At 41.2% G+C, this 22,500-nt stretch overlaps 1 protein-coding gene across 4 annotated transcripts in view; it reads left to right on the top strand.

Annotated features, from left to right (window-relative positions):
- Positions 1-15,140: 15,140 nt before the first annotated feature.
- The window catches only part of LOC143099803 (tomoregulin-2-like), a 75,607-nt gene continuing 68,247 nt past the window's right edge, over positions 15,141-22,500 (top strand). For all 4 annotated transcript variants that reach the window (XM_076262723.1, XM_076262724.1, XM_076262726.1 and 1 more), the window contains exon 1: positions 15,141-15,852. In XM_076262723.1, the coding sequence (XP_076118838.1) occupies positions 15,672-15,852 (181 nt within the window). In that variant the 5' untranslated portion in view covers positions 15,141-15,671. The remainder of the gene's footprint in view (positions 15,853-22,500) is intronic.

Raw genomic sequence — 22,500 nt, forward strand, 5'->3', positions numbered from 1 at the left:
GTCACTAACTGCTGTCAAAGCAATACTGTCCATGTAGCATAGAAAATGGATAAAAAATATTTTTGTGTTTCATACAGCCTAACACTAACAATTTATTTTCCACATAAAGCAAGAAAAATAGCGGAAAATCTCTTATGCTCAACCACGACTCATTACTGGCACATGTTCCACGTCACCTCGTTGTCCGTCTTTTCATTGTCGTCAGAAACATGGATGCCTTAATGTAAATGGAGCCATTGCGTGTAATTGATGAGACAAAGTGTGTATCGCCCCTGTAGACTCTCCGTGCAGAGAGGAGGGGGCTGCTGAGTCTGAGACCCTAAATCGAGCTGGCTTCCCCCTGCAGGCGCTCACTGAAACTCATCTGTCATCGCAAGCCAACTGAGGTCCCCTTTGATCAAGCAACACTTTGAGTGACGCACAGCGCGGTTGGGCAAGCAAGGAAAGAGCCTGGGACATGAAATGGATTGAAAATTTAATTAGTCTCTGCTCTGAGTAGTCCTATTAATAATGCTTCAAAGTGGGGGGTTGGGTGGGGGATGGGGGCATTGGTACAAAATGAATGAAAGCAGATTTGTCGGAATGTCGGTTGCTGTTGTCTGGAAGGAACAGACTCGGACAGAGTCTAAGCGGAAAATTGGTGGCGGAAGACCCGCAGCGTGAAATTCATAGTCGCAGTGACCATACACGCTTGCCTTGTGATGGGTGTGTGTATGACGTCAAATGTCCTGCAGTCTCCGAGCCCAAGCATGTACAATTAACGTCTGTCTGAGCGTCCTGCTGCGACACTGACCTCTGTAACAAGTCCAAGAACTGCCACAACAGCCAGCCACAACAGCCAGCGAATGAATGGGTGTTTTGATTCATTCACTTTCATCGCAAAATATTTTGGGAAGGCTTTTGAAAGTGCCAATTGTTTTATCATCCAGCTCTTGCTCCATGACATTGCTTATCTGAGTTTGTAGTGGGGGACTGGAAAGAAATGGATAATTGATATGAAAAAGAAGTTATCACTTTCTGTATGTGCAGAACTGTTTTTTAAGGTGCTGTGAGTTTTATACAACATACATAAATCATTTAAGCCATCACCAATGAAAGGGCAAATATAAATGTAAAATACCAGATTGCAGAGAATCAATAGGATCTCTATGGTAATAGAACTCCTTCTTTTTTAAAAGTGTATCCATCTTCATCAAAGATTTTCTCTGAGTGAAAAAAACCTCTTATACTCTTAAAATCTCCTTCAGAGGTTCCTGTATTCTTGTAGACCCCTACCCGGAGCTTCTTACAACAACAAACGAATACCTCAGCAATTTGGAGAACTAAAGAAGACATTTTCTGAAAGAACACAAGCTAGGAAGCCCAAAAAACGAATGAAGCAAAGTATACTGAAGTGCTTAAATCTTCCACAACCTCAAGGTAGTATTGAGCGGTGGTTCGATACAGTAGTCCAATAAGTATTGAGCTGTAGCAATTCGTTTTAGCAGGGAAGTGCACTAAACCAAACTATTTTGCTCCGATGTTAATTGTGTAAGTTATCACTTAATGGTAACACTGAGCACCAGTGGTCTTGAGGTAAATTGGTCTGACCACAACAACACTTCCAACGTGGACTGACAGTGAGCACTTGTGTTAAAGAGAGCACGATTCCCACTCTGTCTCTGGAGCAGTCCATTCACAGAGATCCCCCCCCCCCTCCCCCATGTTTCAATCAAGATATTACACAAGCTATTTTTTTGTTGTAATAATGAATGATTTCACTAATAAAGCGGTGAAAAAATGTAGGCACAGTGCGTACAGGATTATGGATGGCGGCGCCAATGATCCTGGAGAATGTGAAGACAACAGTGATCAGAGAGAGAGAGAGAGAGAGATACTCTGTGGACAGGAAGGTGGTGTGTGTGGGGGGGGGGGGGCAGAGGGCAAAGGAGACATCACTGATGTCACAGATACTGTAAGAGCATCGTCTCTCTGACAACTCCCACCAGCATGTATAGTTCAAAGGTCAGGGTCACACAAATACATTGTGCTGTACAGTCAATGTAGCACAAAAATGAGGCACAATTTCAGTGTGAGGTAAAACCGACATCCTAACCAATATTTTTTCTCTCTTGATAATTTGGTCTAAATGGTATTCCAGTGGCTGCCTCCTAGTGTATGTTTATCATGGCTGCCTCCTAGTGTATGTTTATCATGGCTGTGTATGTTTATCATGGGTGCCTCCTAGTGTATGTTTATCATGGGTGCCTCCTAGTGTATGTTAATCATGGGTGCCTCCTAGTGTATGTTTATCATGGGTGCCAGTGCCTGGCTTGCTACTCGTCTCCAGGTGTTTACCGTCCACCCCAGGGAGTGTCTGTGGAGCACACCAATCAGCAGTGCTCCTCTGTGCCAGCCATGTCGCCTACATTTCTGACAGGTTTGGAAAGATAACCGTAAGGAAAAGTCACTTGAAAGTAACACAAAACTTTTAAGGGGGTTCTGAAACCATTGAAGAAAGAGACACTAGAGTTGGTTCAGTATAACTTGACATTAAATGATACAGGATACTTTGCTAGGATATTCCTACAGCTATGTTGTAGCCTATATGACTAGATCCACATTGGATCCATCTAGAGATAAATTATCCAAAATGGATCAGTGCAAAATACAGCATATCCAGCAGGTCTTCCATTAACACTTCAGAGAAAAGGGAGTTGTTTGACATATTAAATAGCCTCATGATCACATGCTCTTTTCCTGCTCCAATCCTGAACCATCAAAAAGGAGAGAGTTTCTTACTTGTATAATCCACACATGCCAAAAATTAACTCAATAATCCTTTCATAATAATTCTCAGAAGTCTGAAATGCTGATTTGTTTTGAATGTTCCACTCTAGCTTGAACACTGCCAACTCTGACCTGACGCTGTGAGCGTAACTTGTAATATATTTTGCTACTCAGAAGTGTTTATTTACACATCTCATGTTCAGTGATGATTCGGTGCTTGAATTAAGTGTGTCAGCATCGCAGCATTCCCTTAACTGAGCCACATAGGACAAACCCTGATGCCACAATAACCATGGAAGCTACTGTAACACCATACAGACTCTCTCTCTCTCTCTCTCTCTCTCTCTCTCTCTCTCTCTCTCTCTCTCTCTGTCTCTTACTTTTATTGATGCTGATGTTTTGCTCAATTTATGATCTTCACCATGCTACATGACATGATTATTGCTTTCAGGGTACAAAAAGCATAACCATTTTATTCATGTTAGTCATGTTTTGACACGTACTATGGACATTCTGTAAATGGCCATTAAAATGTGTTCACAGTGCATCATGCCTCCCGAATTAGCAGGCCTGTGGGCCCATTAGTTGGTTGACTCATTGAAGGACCTGACCCCAAACTCAAGGCGCCGGATTCTTCCAAGACGTCTTCAGGAGACATGCTGCTTGGCTGCTAAATGAATTACTGATCCCTCGATGTCTCCCGTCAGGGCTTCGCGAGTGTCTCGTCTGCGTCGTGTTTTTAGCTGTTATCTAAGACATCGCTCCGTGACACGCTGATTCAACTTAAGGAAAGATTCCCTCAAGGCGCCCTGATTGAATTTATTGTCATAATCACTTCAAGCCATCTACTCCAATATATGATTTTGTAAAAAGGGGTCTGTGAAATTACCCTTGGCGGCCTATAGGAATGACAAGAATGTTTGCATAACATTCATTTTCTCTCGTCAGGGCCTAGCTTTTCTTTATTGAAATGTATTCATATGGGTGGGAAAAAAGAATCCCATCATATCCCATCACAGTCGCATGGCAGGAGGTTTGAAATGGCAATTTTCCTCAGATTTCTGCTGCTGATAGTGGCTGATGGTATGTAGGTAGGTGTCTGCGTGGTGTATAATGTGTGAGAAAGCGTGTATGAACATGTGAAGACCGCCTCCAGTACTCTGTGAAAACTTTCTTCACATTAGCTGTTAGCGTTCGTCCCTGGAGCGTCATCATCAGCAGTGACCTCCAGGGTTCCCCAGCATTTGTGGGGGTCCTCTTTCTCACGGAGACTGACCCCTCGCTTCTTTTTTTTTTTTTTTTTGGACAACACAGCGGCCCCAGCCGCAGAAGGAACCTGCTGTTTCGCTGAGGAATTCTAATTAAATTTGGAATCCAATTATTGGAATGGTAATGAAATTTCCAAATGGGGAAGCACTTAATCTGTTCATTGAGGTGTTTAATTACAAGCGGTTGTGTGAGTTGGAGATATGCTGTGTTACAGCAGACAGGGGAAGATCATTGGTGAAAGGGAGGGGGGCAAAAGGAAGAACTTTGTGTGGATGGATGGGTTCCTGTGTGTGTGTGTGTGTGTGTGTGTTCTGCATATGTGTCTTATGCATACGTGTCTCGCTGGCTCGTTGAAACTGAACAAAGCAGCTCTGTGGACATTTCATTTTGACAGGGGATCAGCTGGGATGCATGTCTAATCTATGTGGAGGAAATCAGTATTTAAAAAGAGCCAAAAATGGCCATCCGAGAATACCTCCATGACCGGACACTCTGCAGTCAGCTGGAGGAGATAGCTTTGTTTCAGCCTCAATGAGCCAAGTCAGCTGGCATCTAGGGTTTCCGAGGGAGGAAATACATTTTTTAAAAAGTAAATGATTGATAAACAGTCCAGCAAACATCCCACCCAAGTCTCAACAGGAAATTACCAAAGCGTGTCACATACAATCCAAAAGCAATCCCTTGTGTTGTCATTTATTTGCGCTGTTCCAAAAGAACAGATGTGTGTGTGTGTGTGTGTGTGTGTGTGTACAGGGCCGGTGGAAGGAAATCCTGCGCCCTGGGCCACTTTCGATGGTGTGCTACTTTCGCAGAAGCCCCTGGCAGCAGTGTGCAGATTGGGGCTGGTTTAACGTTGCTACTTTCCAGTGCTACTGGACCGCAAGGAAAAATAAAAAAAATGTTGCGGGACAATTGCGACCAGGCCTCACGGAAAAAATGGTAGCCTACCATTAAGCAATTAGGCTTTTCACCTAACATAAACATATTATTATTACAGGCTATTATACAGAAATCATAATAAATATTTAATATGATGGTGTCTGTTAGGTGTGCATTTAAACGTGACATTAGGAACGCACTTCGAGTGTCGCTGTCTCATATCACCCCGCGATAGGACCATCTTATTGCGGGGAAACGAGCTCATTGCTCCCCTGATTCGGTGACATGGTGATTCAGGCTGAAGATCAGCACCCATACGCGGGAGAAAAGTTTTTCAACCTGTGCACTTTTACGTATTCTGCAGCACTATGCTTTGAACATCTCATCCATGACTGTTATTTAACCGATATCACTGAAAATAAATTACTTACTGTGACAGTGTGCTAGCTTCTATAACTACCATGTATTTTTGGATTGCAGGTTACCCAAATAAATGGATAGAACCAGAGGCAGTTACAAACAGTCAATATTTTATTTAGTCTCGTTGCTTGTACTTGGCAGGGGTAACAAGATGTAGATTAATCAACATACAGTACATCATGACGAGGGACAAGAAAACAAAACACATAACATAGGTACAACTGACAAATCTTCAGCCATACGTGAGTACTAGTATACTCATGCACACGCTCAAAAACCACACGTGGATATCAAGAGAAATCACACAAGGAACGAACTTTGTATCGAAACTAAACCATTGAGAGAGTGTTCACACCACAAGCTTTTAAGGGCAGAATAATGCCAGATATACTCTCACAATGGAGCTATCCCTGAGTTAGGCCCACAAGACCAGGACGGGGGTAGGCCCAATAAGGAGCCAACAAAGGAGAACAGACACAAACAAAACAAGACACGTAGCTTCAGCTACCTTAGTATATAAACCAAAAAAAGAAAGAAAGAAATAAACAGAGGAAAACAGTGGTCAGACTACGAATGATGATCGTTTGTAGATCTTGGCTGTGACCGCCGTACAGTACCACCGTTTCCAGAAGGAAATTGGAATGGAAGAGGACCCACGTCAACTGGTCATCCCTTGTTAATCCCAATAGCAGGAAAGACTTTACATGTAGGCCTACGGGTCTCGCACCGCCACAGTGAAACGAGCCAGGGGCTCCTAATGCCCAATGTAAAGTTTGGCAGTCTAAAATAGCGTGCCCTCCCCGGCTTGTGTCTTACTCCGACCAGCGACGGCAACGTGCAACTCAAACAATTCCTGGGATCATTTCCTAGTTTATCAAAACGGATGTTACGGACTCATTACTCCTCATCTCATGCACCTGTAGTTTGCCCAGAATGCCCATGCCTTCCGCCGGCCCTGTGTGTGTGTGTGTGTGCGTACGCGTGTGTGTGTGTGTGTACACAGCATCTGACTGTCTGCATACAGCACTTCCTATACAACTCTGAGCCCCGAACATCTGTTGCCAGGCACCAGTGACCCCCCCCCCCCCCCTTCCCCATCCTCTTGTGTCAGTTACTGACCTCTGACGTGGATCAGTGCTCTCCTTGTTTGTAACAAACATTATTACAGACATTATAATTTTAATGGCCATGCTAATTGTGTCTGATTAACATGCTAATTGTGACAACGCTGGTGCGCTGTTAATGATAAGATGACAAAGCTGGGGTACCTCCATTTTGTGAACTAATTTATTTCCTTCACATTTTATTTTTGGAGGAGGACATCTAGTGTGTGTTTTTTTTTTTTAATTTCAGAAACATTTTCTTTCTGTCTTCCTCTGAAGAAATGGAGAATGGAAATGAAAGAAAGCACCCATGTAGATGTAAAAGAGTATAAAAAGACTAGGCTCAGACAATGGGACTGTACTGGAGATGGATTCACGCAGGCCCAGCCCTGATTACTCATGTTGAATCATCATTACATTATACATTACTCACGTCTAGTTTCCCTCCACCATTTTGCTTTTGTCCTCTGATCAGTAATGTCAGGTGGAGGAGGACGACTGCTGCTGGATGACATGCTTTGTTAATGTGTAATGATGAGAAATTATCTCATTCCAGCTCATAGTCCTCAACACCCAACTACTGTAAGTCCGGACATAAAATAGGCCTACAATCTCCATGGCCTGAGGAATTACTGTAACGTATGCCTTTTTCACACATGTACAGTACAGACAGAGAAGGCATGTCTTCCTTGAATAGAGTGGTACTACAATACATGAGACGAATACTCACACACAGCAACAGAAGTCTATGTTGAATAGAGTGGTACTACAATACATGAGACGAATACTCACACACAGCAACAGAAGTCTATGTTGAATAGAGTGGTACTACAATACATGAGACGAATACTCACACACAGCAACAGAAGTCTATGTTGAATAGAGTGGTACTACAATACATGAGACGAATACTCACACATAGCAACAGAAGTCTATGTTGAATGGCTGGGGAGACACAAAGGCAAGCAGAGCCGCTGAGTTGATCAATATGTTTCATTGCAACAATTTAGTCAGAAACTTGAGACAGAGGATTTTGGTTTCATAAGATACAACCTTGGAGCCCTGGTGATGTGACACACAAATATGCCATCGACACCGTCAGTCTGGTCAATGTTTTTTTCTAAAAAGAGAGAAGTCATAGTTTTCTGCATATTTAGTTTCAGCTCCTTTGTGACCCCTGAGAGGTCTGAGACAATGTGAGAACATGAGATCACCCAGCAGGATGGCTAAAGCAGCAATGCAGTGCATGGCAACGCTGTTAGGATGATGCCCAATCTGGACACTGACTTCTGAGGGATTTTAGAGTCGTGGATTACTCATGAACACTCTACACTCCAAGCCTATAACCCCCCACCCCTTCCCAATCCAATTACACAAATTCTGGACTTCAAATGATGGGGCATGTTGTATTAATTATGATTTCATTTTAATTTGCTCTACATCTATTGTTCATTACTCTCAAATGTAAAATGATCCAATGCTTTTTTATAATGGAAGAAGGGTTTCTTCATTTCTGAACATATATTAGTAGAATTACGCAACACTTAATAGTCACTGTAACATTGTCACTTATCAAATGACCTAGAATTTTAAAAAGCATAAAAAAGTGAAACTTCTCTTTCATAAATACTCTTTTAAAATACTTTTTATAAGGACGGTAGGCCTACTGGAGTTTTCCTGACTCACTGCAGGGTTTGGTGGCGGTCCCTGGAGATTGGTATACTTTTGAAGAGCGGTCTCTTTAAACTGAGCTAAAATCTCCCATGAGCACCCTTCAAATGGATTATTCATCAGGCTTTATCACACAGAATTAATAATTTCACTTGATAATTGGTAGGCATTGGGGAATATCACTGGAGCTGCCCAGAGTACAGTAGACCTCTCTCCTAACAATGATGGTAAGGCGGACTGGCATACTTAGATATTGCAGCAGTCTGGACAATCTGGGGGAGTTTAGTACGGAGGAGCCTTTTACAGCAGAGGCTGTAAAGGCATACAGATGTCATTCAAGACACGTCGAAAAGACTGTGGCTTCATGAATATGTGATTTGCTGCTGTGATGACAGCTGATCATACAAACAAAAAAAAGTTTAACAAAAACGGACGCCGCATTATTATGTCAAAGTAGTTGGCCGTTTCAGGCATTACTGTTATTATTTAATACTCGATCCTCTATCTCAGCAGGGAGCATGGGATTGAATTATGTTTTTCAAAAGCCACCTAATGGATTCAAGGATCATCGTGTCTGCAGGGAGGCTGGGCAGAGCTCAACTTGACCAGACGCTGCATCCCTGATGTGACCAAACGTCGGAGAAGATTGAATGATCTGAACGCACATCACACTGACACAGACACCTGCGGCCAGTGAAGCAGAGCAGCGTGGACATGGGACCTTTTGTTCTTTAACTGTGAAAGATTTCAGAAGAACATTAGGAAGGTGTTAAAGGAGCCCTATTATGTTATTATTTACTGTTTATCATTTAATTTGTTGGGTCTAATGGAATTGATTTACAAGTGTCGTCAGCCACATTATTTTTCCTTATACGTCTATTAGTATTACAACCCCTGTGTGAAAGGCCCGCCCATTACATGAAACCTATTACTTTGCATATCATTAATTACACTGTCACACCTAAAGTATTGATGTGTAGTAGGTATTAGGCAATAATATGCAAAAATAAATTACTGTGCTATAATGTGAATATCCCGCAGCTATCAATGTTGTCACAATCATGGCATGTCACATCATTATTTTTCTGGACACAGCTTAGTTCTCCTATGTTCTCCCAACTGTATTCTGGAAAAAATATTAATATCACCTAAAAAGTGTGTTGTATATCTTCAATGTGGTTCGATTGGATGAGTAATTAATATCATCCAAAAGTGTGTTGTATATCTTCAATGTGGTTCGATTGGATGAGTAATTGAGTGGAAGAATGAATGGTTGAGTGTAGAATATATAAACAAGAGCCTGTATCGTGCACCATAGCAGATGAATCATAATAGAAGGCCAATGAGCCTGTATCGTGCACCATAGCAGATGATTATCACAAGGAGCCTGTATCGTGCACCATAGCAGATGATTGAGTGTAGAATATATAAACAAGAGCCTGTATCGTGCACCATAGCAGATGATTATCACAATGAGCCTGTATCGTGCACCATAGCAGATGATTGAGTGTAGAATATATAAACAAGAGCCTGTATCGTGCACCAAAGCAGATGATTGTTTGTTATCATCACAATGACCGCAAACAGGCCAGTATTCATCTGAATCGTAATAGAAGGCCAATGAGTGTGTTATATAATAGCATAGCCATATACATGCATATGGATCTGAATACAGAGAAGATAGAGACACTAACAAAATTAATGTTTCGCTCTTGTGTCAATGACAAGGAAAGAGAGGGGAAATTGTGCTGTTTTGAATGTGACACAATGAGAAATGTGCTCATCTTGACTTCATTATCACAAAGGATCATTCGATTTGGAATAATGCATAAGCCTTTGTGTGACTGAGAGCAGGCCAATAACAACCTGTCACTGCTGGTGCTGACAGAAGAGAGAGGGAAGGCCACAATGAGACGTGTCAGCCTGAATGGGGATCCACTGTATTTCACGCTATGTTTCACTGCCGTCTCTTTGTCCTGCTTATAATGGAGAGAAATGTGGGTTTGGAGCGTGACGCCGTCTCCACTGTCATACTGCAGAACTCTTCACATATCCGCTGTTCTTTTGTATTCTCTGAACACCACCTTTGATTGTGTGGAAAGGGTCAAATTACAGAAATACAGTATATTCTGACATTCTGATTATTTGGATGAAGTCTGTCAAGACATTATGGTCAGCTTCCAGTTATTGCAGATATGTAGTCTCTGCTCCTACATTCATTTTGTAAGTATTGAAACGCATGATGCATCCTTTCTTTTCTTGGATATATTAACAGTATTTGACTTTAGAGAATGGATAGGGGGCCACATCCATTTCCCCAGACTGTGGCTGAATGTTTCCACTAGTTTACATCATCAGCTGTGTCCTCCTGCTGCACTGCCTACTCTGACATCACCTGCTTCCCAGCCACCACAAACACCACCAACTCTGAGGACAACATGACCCTGCCAGGCAGAGAGAGGGAGAGAGAGAGAGAGAGAGAGAGAGAGTGAGGAAGAAAAGGTGAGGGAGGACAAGAGAGAAAGTGACTTGTCTGTCAGACACTGTACCCTCTGTACCCTCCATTTCTTTCTTTTGTCATGTCGCTCCGTTCCCTCGTTCCCCCCATTACCCCATGGCACACTTCATATTGGGCTGGAATTAGCCCCACAGGTGTCTTCAGCTGCCCCGGCACAGCGGCCACCAGGGCTCCTGCTGCGCTACCTGCCAGAGGGGCTGTTATTTTTACTGCCGTTGATAAGGCCTGCGCAGACAAGAGATGCACCGGTGGCAGGGAAGAAGAGAGAGAGAGAGAGAAAGAGAGGGGGATGGAGGGAGGGAGAAAGAGAAAGAAACAAAGGGAAAGAGAAACGAGAGAGAGAGAGAAAGAAAGGAAGGGAAAGAGAACGAGAGAGAGTGGGGTGATGGTGACACAATTAAAAAGGTCCAAGGCTTCAGAAATGCTCTGTGTCGTGGCATCATTACTTTGTGGTTCACTGCCATTGGGATGGTCACTAGCATGGGTTACAGAGTCATTAAAGAGTTGTCCTACTGCTGATGAGTGATCTCAAACAGATCTTTATCTCTCCAATTTGTTGTAAAATACTGTATCTCTGTGAAAAACATACAACCATGGTCCACTGTACTGTAGCACTAAACTATGCATAAACATTATTAACATGCAAAAGTCATACAAGGGATTTTGCAAGGGAAGCTGACAGTAACTAAACATCCATGATGGTGGAGAAACATCATTTTTTTGTACTAAACTAATGGAATATTTAAGCAGTTCCCAAAAAATCATTACAGGGCAGACTCTTTTTTAATTTTATTTTGTCCACACAGTGAAAGCGTTGTATTCCCTCCCTGCTGATGTCTTCGTATGCATGACTAAAAAGAGACTGGATGAGAGAAACACGAAGCGTTTTTTTTCCCGCCTTGTACTTTTTTTCACAAGCGCTATAATAAAGAAGTGCTGCTGCTGGAAATGAAGGAAGTTCTCTTTGTCATTTCACAGTTCTCTTGTTACTGCAGTGCCTTTGGGACATCTCCCCAGAAATGGGGAGGCTGTCCCAAATACTTGTTGTACTGTTTTAATTCTTGCCAACATCATACCAGCTCAACTACACTTTCTGAGTAATGATAACTGTAGCACTCTGTAGAAGTTGTTTTGGGGAGGAGGGGGGGGGGGCATCTATGATCTGGCACCCTAGAAATACATGCTGAGACACACACACACAGAAAAACACAGTACTGTATGGTTACTGTTTGCGCTTGAATAAGCAAACTAAGACAAGTGATAAATGACAGGGCTTGCGGTTTGGCTAAGTGCACGGTGGGGTGTCAGACAGTGTTAGGGAGCGTCTGCAAATGCCAGGGTCATTAGGCAAACCCATGTGGGGTGAAGGCAGGGGCACAGCCAGATCCCTGAGATGTGACCTTATCAGTGGTCCCCTGGTTCACTCTCAGCTCATTAGTGCTGTGGCCACACAATCACCACTGAGTGCTGTAAAACAGAAGCACACACACACACACACACACACACACACAGGCACACACACACACACACACACACACACACACACACACACACAGGCACACACACACACACACACACACACACACACACACACACACACACATACACACACACACACAAACACACACACACACACAAAAACAACACAGCACAGCACAAACATGTCAATGTCAACATGTCAATGTCAAAGTCATTTTACCCTTGACAGGGTTGAGACAAGATGTACAGAACAGGTATTTTCATGCTTATCTTTTTATCTTTCATATTTTCTTTTACTGTAATGCCACAAGGTTTCTTTACAAGATTTACCTGCAGGTAAAATAAAGTTTAGAAGTATTAAATTGCAACTGTATCCATGTAAACACTTGCAACACTTGGGTAGGCTAAAACATGCAACGTTAATGTGCTTTAATGTTTCCCAACTTTTAAGGACCTGCTACTCACACACCAGCCAAAAAGATTACATAGGCGCACATTTTGATTTGTGTGTACTGATGTGCTGGCTTGCTGATTAAATTCAGAATACAAGTTGCTCCACTGATAAATTTATCATCATTATATTCTCCTCCAGTTCATGATTTCACCGTGTGTCTCTGTTGAATCACCACTACAAAGAGAACTTTTTGAGAACTGACATTTAAAATAAATATGTGCTGGCATCAGGGCCTTCATCCCTGTTCAATTACCTCTGAGCACTCAGCGCCCACACCCAAACTCTGAGTGACTTCAAGGAGGCCACTCTCTCACAAGTTGTGTGATTTATTAATGTTCAGCCTTAATTGCCAGGTCATATCCATCATTAGACATATGATACAGGGGCGAGTGCTGTTGCCAAATGTTACGAGGGAGAGAGGGAGAGACACTGAGAGCATTGCAGCTGTCAGGAATGTCACTAGGCCTCAGCCCCAGGGCCAGCTGGGTTTGAAGAAACCTCTCACACCACGTGGATGCAAGTTATTGATACCACCCTGGTGCTCTTCCAGAGATCGATCAGAGATGGAGCCAGATAGTGAAAGATTGTGCTTTCGGGAGAAGAGCTAAGAGAAACAAGGAATTTTTTTTTTTTTTTTTTTTTATTATTCACAAACATTATTTTAACTTGAGCCACAGAGAGCTGGAACAGCCTGTGATAGTTAGGCCACAGAGAGCTGGACCAGCCTGTGATAGTTAGGGCAAAGAGCACAAATACTTAGCGGGTAACGTTAGTTTCCCACAGGAACTGGACAGAACAGCGAAACCAGAGAGACTCAGTTTTATCAACTTTTTCATACCTAGTTATCCTCCATCCTCCTCAAAACAAAAAAAAAAGATTTTAAGTATAGAGGTCATATCCTGTTAGCACAATGTTTGAGATTGCCTTGACACTGGAGTCGCTGGAAGTAAACAAGTTGTTTCTTACATGGCCCAGGGTAGGACTCGATTAGTCAAAGCTAATGTCCGCCCGGAGAATAGCTTCTCTTTGGCATCCAAATTAGTGCTAGAACAAAGGCAGCCTTGGGTTAACTCTCATCCGCTCTGTTAATTGGCCTGTGTGGGGATTGCAGCTCTAAAAAGGACTCAGATCTTTACAGTTCTTGGCAGTGGGCAAAATGTACCCTATCAGAGAGAGAGAGAGAGAGAGAGAGAGAGAGAGAGAGAGAGAGAGGTGGAGGTCTGGATCACGCTTGTGTGTGTAAGATGCAGTCAACAGTGAAATCACGCACACACACATGTAGGCTACTGTTTTTCTTTTATGCTGCCATGAAAGTGTAAACACTTGCATAGCAATTAGTCTTCCTCTGACAGCAGTGCCCTGGTATTTGTCAACTTAACATCTCTGCTCATGGCACCCTGAGGTTACTTCATTCTAGGTAGCCTACACAATTCCTCAGGAACTATGGGGCTATGGCACAGCAGCAAAGAGCATAATGTTTTACCTGGGTAGAGCAGAGAAGGTCTGGGTGCAAGAGCATTCACCCGACCTAGTGGGCAGGGGTGCAATATAGGGGTCGAGCTAAATTATCCTGGACATTGGCCCTTGGACAAAGCAGTCAGAGCTTTGTCAGTGAACATATTTAGGCAAGGTATGAAATGCACAAAGAAAATCATACATTTTCACAATGATTGCAAAGACATACCAGGCAGTGTGTAGTCCATTGTTAAACTAGGTGTGTAAGTGTATTAAACAGCATGCTACATTCAAAAGATTGTAGGAAACACCAATTACAATATAATAATAGGCCCTATTATATTTTAAACCTGACAACTTGCACTGTGACCAACATGTCAATTACAGATGTTGATTGCATTCGAATGTTGCATTTAAATTGCAATGGAGAAAAATCGTGTCTGTTTGTGCGTGTACTGAGAGGCTAGAGGCAGGAGAGAGCCAAACAGCTTCAAGAACCACTGCAACGCATCGGCTTTGGGTAGGCTAACACACGGGATATCACAGTGCAGCTGAAACGCCATGCTGTGCAGAATGCGAAGCATGGATATGTGTGAAGAGACGGTCTTAAAACGGTACACCACAATCCCTAACGAATACAAACATAGAGAACTATACAGCAGTGGCTGTATGGCTGTGAGCGTATCAGTTACCGGAGTCCAGGCGGTGCGCCGCGCGTCAAAGACAAAACGAGTTCCCGGGAAATACAATACTAAAGTCTATAACTTTAAGACAGGAGGCTCTCGGTGTCCACATTATTTTAAAGCAGTGCAATTATCCGAGCTCCAGCTGGTTGAATCGATTTGTGCAGCCTTTTCAAAATGGCAGGGCCCGATTACATTGCGACTGCTCCTACAAAATTGTCTCTATCCTCCCCGTGTGCCAGTGACCGCCTGAATCAGAAAGTGACATCGCGCAAGACTGACCGTTTGTGGAAGAGCTGGACCGGCCCCTTGCGCTTGACGCTCCAGCATCCCTCTCCACCAATCAGCGCCACCTTCCACCACCCTTTCTTACCCCCAACCCATGTGATCATAACCAGACTCCTAACCTGCTGCTCACATTCAGTGTGTTTGTGTGCGGAGTAGGTTGTCAGGATGGAAGAGAGTGCGGCCGTATGACAAACTCATTGCGCTGCTGGAGCGCTCACAAACAACAGACCTCTGACAGTGGACATCTTCAAACCAGTGGATGTAACAATAACTTTACCGACTGTCTTCACCGGGATACCTTCTTTTCCAATTGTTATTTTTTGTTTGTTTTTTACTTTCCAAATCCAGCCTGCATTTATTTTGCCTTCTGTTGTCAAGCATCCTACCTGCTTAACTCCTTGGCTAACTTCCCACCTCAGTAACCCGCCATCCCAGCATCGCTTCTTTCCCACAGCATCCCGATTCAGCTCTCCTACATCGCTGCTGAACCAAGTCGCTTCGGGCGGATCCGTGGGTTACCTTAACAGCGCTTCATGGGGAACGCTTACTCCATCGGAAAATGTCCCTCTTTTGGCTGCTAAGCTGTCCTCCGAAGCTGCCAGCACAAGCCCGGGAGTTGTCGGAGCGTCTCTGTGAATTACCCCCTATTCTTCAGCGTGTTCGGGGGACGCCGCTGAACTGAGATGGGTCTCTCGGCAGCGGCGCCACAGGATCCCCGCCGTCCGCAGCAGTGGAGCAGGGTTATGGGAGAATGGATCTGGATCACAATTATTTCGTTTTTCGCAGCTATTCCCGTCCAACAACTTCGTGCTTTTCCGTCTTCATTAAGCGACTGTCAGACGCCGACGGGATGGAATTGCTCCGGTAAGACGCAAGGCAACAGTTCACCTTATCACAGTAATTAATTTTAACAGTGTCCTCAGGGCCTGATATATTTGATTTCGCCCGTTCAGGTTTTAAAACGTATCATGATCACTAATTTATTTAATGTTTTTTTTTTTTTAAACACAGAAAATCTCCCCCCCCCCCCCCCCTCTCTCTCTCTCTCTCTCTCTCTCTCTCTCTCTCTCTCTCTCTCTCTCTCTCTCTCTCTGTCAACACACACACACACGCATGCACGCTCACAAACTCTCACTCGCACTCGGGCACAAAACACACACACACACACAAACACTCACACACACACACACACACACACACACACTGCTGCGATTTACAGTCAGCCAGTTGTGCAAGAGGCACAGTAGGCCTATGTTGCCAAAAGGTGAGGATGCTTTATGTGCCGCACGGCGGGATGAGGTGAACAGTAGCTTAAAACCACGGAAATGCCAACAGCAACCACTATTGAATAAAACTCAGAAGTTCAGTGCATTTGTATTGTTGGCAAGGCACTATTAAAAAATACCGTCACACATAGCATCTACTTTTATGGGAGGGCATTTTTCTGAAATGTCCTCTAGTAAAACAAGTTTTTCACTAGTCACCTCACAGCCCCTCGCTTCGCCTGATCTCACAAAGACTGTTCTTAGGGAAAACGTTTTCTGAACTTACACTCAAGAGGCTACAGGCCTACATTTTAATGGAGCTATTCATTTAACGGATCGGAGTAGGCTACATTTCGCCACGGACTTCTTTTTATCGTTTGTGGATTTGAATAGCCTTGCCTGTTGAGAAGAAAGTTCCTTTCCTTTCCCCATGCCAAACCCTCACAAATAACCTTTACAATGGTAGCCTACCAAATAATTTATTGCTTTTTACTAACACTGTTATGGCCAACCTTATTCCCTGGCAACTGAAAACAGACCTGTTGCAGTGACGCAGGCAATACGTTTAATACACATTTTTGCTATCTTATGCTTCCATTAATTACTGTAATTAGCCTTGCGTTGTAGCTTACATATATTATAAAATGCAGTGTTTCCTTCAGTCGCGCATTAGAACGAAACGATGCGAAACGTGGTTTGTGACATAAATTAATGCGACAAGGAGTGAATGGAGAAAAGAAAAGACCCTTTGTGAATAATAGCCTATTTCAATTTTGAACCGATTCTACAATTTGTGTCATGCCACTGATGTTGCTTTTGCTTTTGTGGTTGACAATGGCGTTACCTGTGGTGTGAGTGCAGATAACTGGAACATGGCCACTACCTAATGGTAATGGTAGACTGCTTTAATTTGAGAGGCTTTATTATTAAGAATTTTTAGCAATAACATCATTACTTGGCATTAAGCAGTTGGCTTAGCATGCTGTGTTGTCTTTACAAGACTTTGAGTAGGCTAGTCTAGATTGTTGCATTGATTAGTTGTAGTCTAAGCCAAAATACAACAAAAAGTGATCCTCTCAACCAATACCCCCCCCTCCCCCATAAAATGTTTCATGGAAATGTAATGCATTCAGTGGACGCTATTCAGAAGAAGTAACTTTAGTTCTAACTTATTTATTAGGTTTATTCAGTAGACCAATTGATGCTGCCATTATCCTGATGAGGTGTCCAAGAAGGGATTTCAGATGTTGTACATGTAGCCTACACCTAAGTGTTAGGTCAAGTTTTGTTTGTTTGAATATTAGTGCTTGCACACAAGTCTACATTACATACAGTAATGTGTGCTCCAGGCATACTGCTCCACTGTCCACAGAACTCACAGAGAACAAGCAGTTTTCAAAGTACAGTCCTTACAGTCCAAAAGAGTACACTACAGATACAGTATCAATGACTGAGGGATGAAGAATTTGTGTGAATTTTAATGAACAGAATGAGCAGAATGTAGGATACAAATTTAATGGTCGGGAATATAGATTACAAGAAGTATGTCATTTTGCGGGTGAGGATTCTTATGTAAAGGCAATGGTCTGGAAGTGGAAAGGAGCTTGTGGAGTGTAGTTAGTGCACTACTCACACTACAGTATCTGCCATGCCTGTGAGATCCGTTTTTTGGCCAAATAAGTGGCTCAATGCTTTATTCTTTATTCAGTAGCATATAAACATTACCTATTGAATATTTGATATTTGCCAGCATGTTTTCTTTAATTATTCAATCCGCTGCAATCTCCTCATGCGGCAGTGAGTAGGGACTAGAACAATCGGCTGAACCCCCCGATACCGTCATGCTTGGCATTTGCGTCTCATTTGGATTGCTGAGTCAAACCTACACCATTTTTGTGTTGTGGTGATGAATATCTTGTGCCTGCTGCTGCCAAGCAAATTATGAAACCAGACAGTGTCAAGTTGGAGCGTCACGTTTCACATCACGTTTGTCTAATAGGGGAAAACAACCATTTGGGGCTAATGCTTTTGGACTCTAACAAATGTATGGCCTTCTAGCAAAGCACTGTGTGTGTGTGTGTGTGTGTGTGTGTGTGTGTGTGTGTGTGTGTGTGTGTTCTGATGGGAGACTATGTATCCTTTTGACTTCGTGGAGATCTCTTATTATGACAGGCAGGCACGAGGACAGGTCTGGGTTCAAATTCTGCAGGCTTTGTTCTATTCTCTAACGAAAGACCAGAACATCACATCTTTGCCCTTTTTTGCAGATATGTCGCTGTGTAGACACTGACATGAAGTAATTTGGAAAGATGAGGCTAACTGAAGCACTAGCATTGTTCATGAGTGGCAGAAAGAATTGCCTTAACAATCCACTGTGTCGACGGGTCATGCATCAGCTTTGGCTCTTGCTTAGCAGACACTCTATGCAGTGTGGATTTTGTATTATGTACATTTTTTCACACACCATAAGCTGCCTAAGGGTGATATATATGTTTGTGTTTCTTACTGTCTATATTGCATGTGAGCAGTGCAATTTCTAAACTGTTCTACAACCATATGTAGCGGTGTTTATAAAGTATGAAAAATATGGTAACACTTTATAATAACTACACACAATTCATCATTTATTAAGCCCTTGTTACTTATTAGTTAATGGTTTGTTCATCATTAGTAATTTATTGTTCATTCATAATTTATCATCAGTAAAGCATTTGTTCACACAGTTATAAATGGTTTGTTCATAGTAAATAAGCCTATATCTAAAATATGTTTATACATTATTGTTAATACTTAAATGATGCAATAATATGTTTTTGATTAAGTAATATTTCCATTATTTAACAGTTGTTACATACACATGCACTAATAATTAGTTAGTGTGAGGATACATATTTTATAAACCACTTCCTAATACTATAATTCATAAATAACTCAGGAGTTACAAGTGGTTAGTTAATGATAATTTGTGAGCTCATCTAAAGTGAGGACATTTCATGCCTTGCAACACATTTACAAATGAGTTATACAGTTTACACTTGCATTTATTCATTTAGCAGACACTTTCACCCAAAGCGACTTACACATGTCAATGAAATTAAAGGGCAAGGCCACATTGGTGGACGCCGGGGCTTGAAGCCCCAACTTTATGGGTTACTGCATGTTAACCTGGCTCCCTACCCACTGTACTACCTCTGCCCCACAACAGTCAATTCAAAAATATAATATAGATATCCGTGTTTACTATGAACAAACCATTTTTAACTGTGTGTAAACATAATTTACAGATGAGAATTAATGTAGGAATAATGCTTTGCAAACAAAGAATACAGCATTTAATAATAGTTTACAGATGTTCAATAAATGCTTAACAGTGTGTAGTAGAAGAAAACAGAAACTCTTGCATAGTTGTAGGGGTTTCTATCTGGGCCAAGGTAATGTAGTGGATAAGGAGCTGGACTAGCTTGCAGTAGCCTGAAAAGTTGGGGGTTCGATTCCTGGCTTTCACTGTTATGTCAATGGCCTTCAATTTAATTGACATGTGTACGTCACTTGTCTGCTAAATGAATAAACGTGAATGCAATCTTTACAACTCATTTGAAAATGTGTTGCAAGGCATAGAAAGTCCTCACTTTAGATAAGCTCACAAAATATCATTAACTAACCACTTGTAACTCCTGAATTAATCATGAATTATAGTATTAGGAAGTAGTTTATAAAATATGTATATCCTCACCCTAACTAATCATTAGTGCATGTGTATGTAACAACTGTTAAATAGTGGACATATTACTTCATCAACAAAATATTATTGCTAGGGCTGTCAAAATAACTGATTAATTTCTATTAATTAATTTGAGAAAAAATAACTGAAAATTAGTGCAGATTAATCGATTCCGTATGACCTTTGACCCCGAGCCGTTCTAGTCAGTAAAAATTAGACTGTAAAATGAAGGAGAGAGAAGAAAACGTGCTGCCTGGATCATTGATTGGAACATTTACTTTTAAAAAACGGCCTGATGGTGTTGATAGAAAATAAAGTGTTGAAAATAAAGTACTCTGCAATGTCTGCAGCAAGGAATTTGCATATCACCGGAGTTCATCAACTCTGTAGTCGCACATCAATGCAAAGAAATAAGTGTTGACATTGAGGGGAGTGTTCATTTATTTCCATTGTGTCCCCTAGGTTATATCTGTGGCCTGAAATGCCTTGTATGTGAAAAAAAAAACTTCTTCCCTAAGCACTTTTGAATTTATTTCCTCAGCATATTAGGTCATATCATAGATTATTATGGCAATTATTTGAACAGTGAAAATAATAATAAAAGAGTCGGTAACACTTTATAATAACTACACACAATTCATCATTTATTAAGCCTTTGTTACTTATTAGTTAATGGTTTGTTCATCATTAGTAGTTTCTTGTTCATACATAATTTATCATCAGTAAAGCATTTGTTCACACAATTATAAATGGTTTGTTCATAGTAAATAAGCCTATCCAAAAATATGTTTGTAAGTACATGATTTATACTTAATAAGTAATGAAACAACCACTTATAATGAAATCCTTTTCTTATTATAAACCAGTTGCAAACTATTACAAAATGCTTTGATCATCATTTGTAAAGCATTGTTCCTATGTTGATTCTCATAAACAAAGTATTTGTACGCACAATTATAAATGGTTTGTTCATAGTAAATAAGCCTATATCTAAAATATGTTTATGAATTATTGTTAATTCTTAATACATTTTGCAATAATATTTTGTTGATGAAGTAATATTTCCATTATTTAACAGTTGTTACATACACATGCACTAATGATTAATTAGGGTGAGGAAACATATTTTATAAACCACTTACTAATACTATAATTCATGATTAACTCAGGAGTTACAAGTGGTTAGTTAATGATATTTTGTGAGCTTATCTAAAGTGAGGACTTTCTATGCCTTGCAACACATTTTCAAATGAGTTGTAAAGATTACATTCACATTCATTCATTTAGCAGACAAGCGACGTAAACATGTCAATTAAATTGAAGGCCATTGACATAACAATGAAAGCTGGGAATCGAACCCCCAACTTTTCAGGCTATTGCATACTAGTCCTGCTCCTTATCCACTACACTACCTTGGCCCAGACAGAAACCCCTACAACTATGCAAGAGTTTCTGTTTTCTTCTACTACACACTGTTATTAAACATCTGTAAAGTATTATTAAATGCTGTATTCTTCGTTTGTAAAGCATTATTCCTACATTAATTCTCATCTGTAAATCATGTTTACACACAGTTAAAAATGGTTTGTTCATAGAAAACACGCATATCTATATTATATTTTTGAATTGACTGTTGTAATACCACTGGGCAGAGGTAGTGTAGTGGATAGGGAGCTGGGTTAACATGCAGTAATCCATAAAGTTGGGGGTTCAAACCCCAGCGTCCACCAATGTGGCCTTGCCCTTTAATTTCATTGACATGTGTCGCTTTGGGTGAAAGTGTCGGCTAAATTAATAAATGCATGTGTAAACTTTATAACTCATTTGTAAATGTGTTGCAAGGCATAAAAAGTCCTCACTTTAGATGAGCTCACAAAATATCATTAACTAACCACTTGTAACTCCTGAGTTAATTATGAATTATAGTATTAGGAAGTGGTTTATAAAATATGTATCCTCACCCTAACTAATCATTAGTGCATGTGTATGTTACAACTGTTAAATAATGGAAATATTACTTAATCAAAAACATATTATTGCATCATTTATTAAGTATTAACAATAATGTATAAACATATTTTAGATATAGGCTTATTTACTATGAACAAACTATGTATAACTGTGTGAACAAATGCTTTACTGATGATAAATTAGAAATTACTAATGATGAACAAACCATTAACTAATAAGTAACAAAGGCTTAATAAATGATGAATTGTGTGTAGTTATTATAAAGTGTTACCAGAACGTTTTATAACTCTCATTCGAGATTCAATATATTGTAATTCAATATTTTGTAAGAGAGTTAAATGAATGGACTAATTCACAGACTAAGTCTGTGTGTGTGTATATGTGTAGTATCTGTCCACTTTTGATTGGCATTTTCAATATTAGAAAGAAAGCTCACTGAATTTGAGCTAGCACTCTTTTGTAAGCTCAATGTGTACCTTGTGGCTTCTCTGTGTGTGTGCTTACATCGGCAGTCCACTGTTTTACTCTAAAGAGCTTTCTTACAACCAAAGTAAT

This window comes from Alosa pseudoharengus, unplaced genomic scaffold, assembly GCF_046254945.1.
Source record: "Alosa pseudoharengus isolate Yale_2024_CS ecotype anadromous, Long Island Sound unplaced genomic scaffold, YU_APseudo_1.1 YU_APseudo_1.1_scf_3, whole genome shotgun sequence".
Taxonomy (NCBI): Eukaryota; Metazoa; Chordata; class Actinopteri; order Clupeiformes; family Clupeidae; genus Alosa; species Alosa pseudoharengus.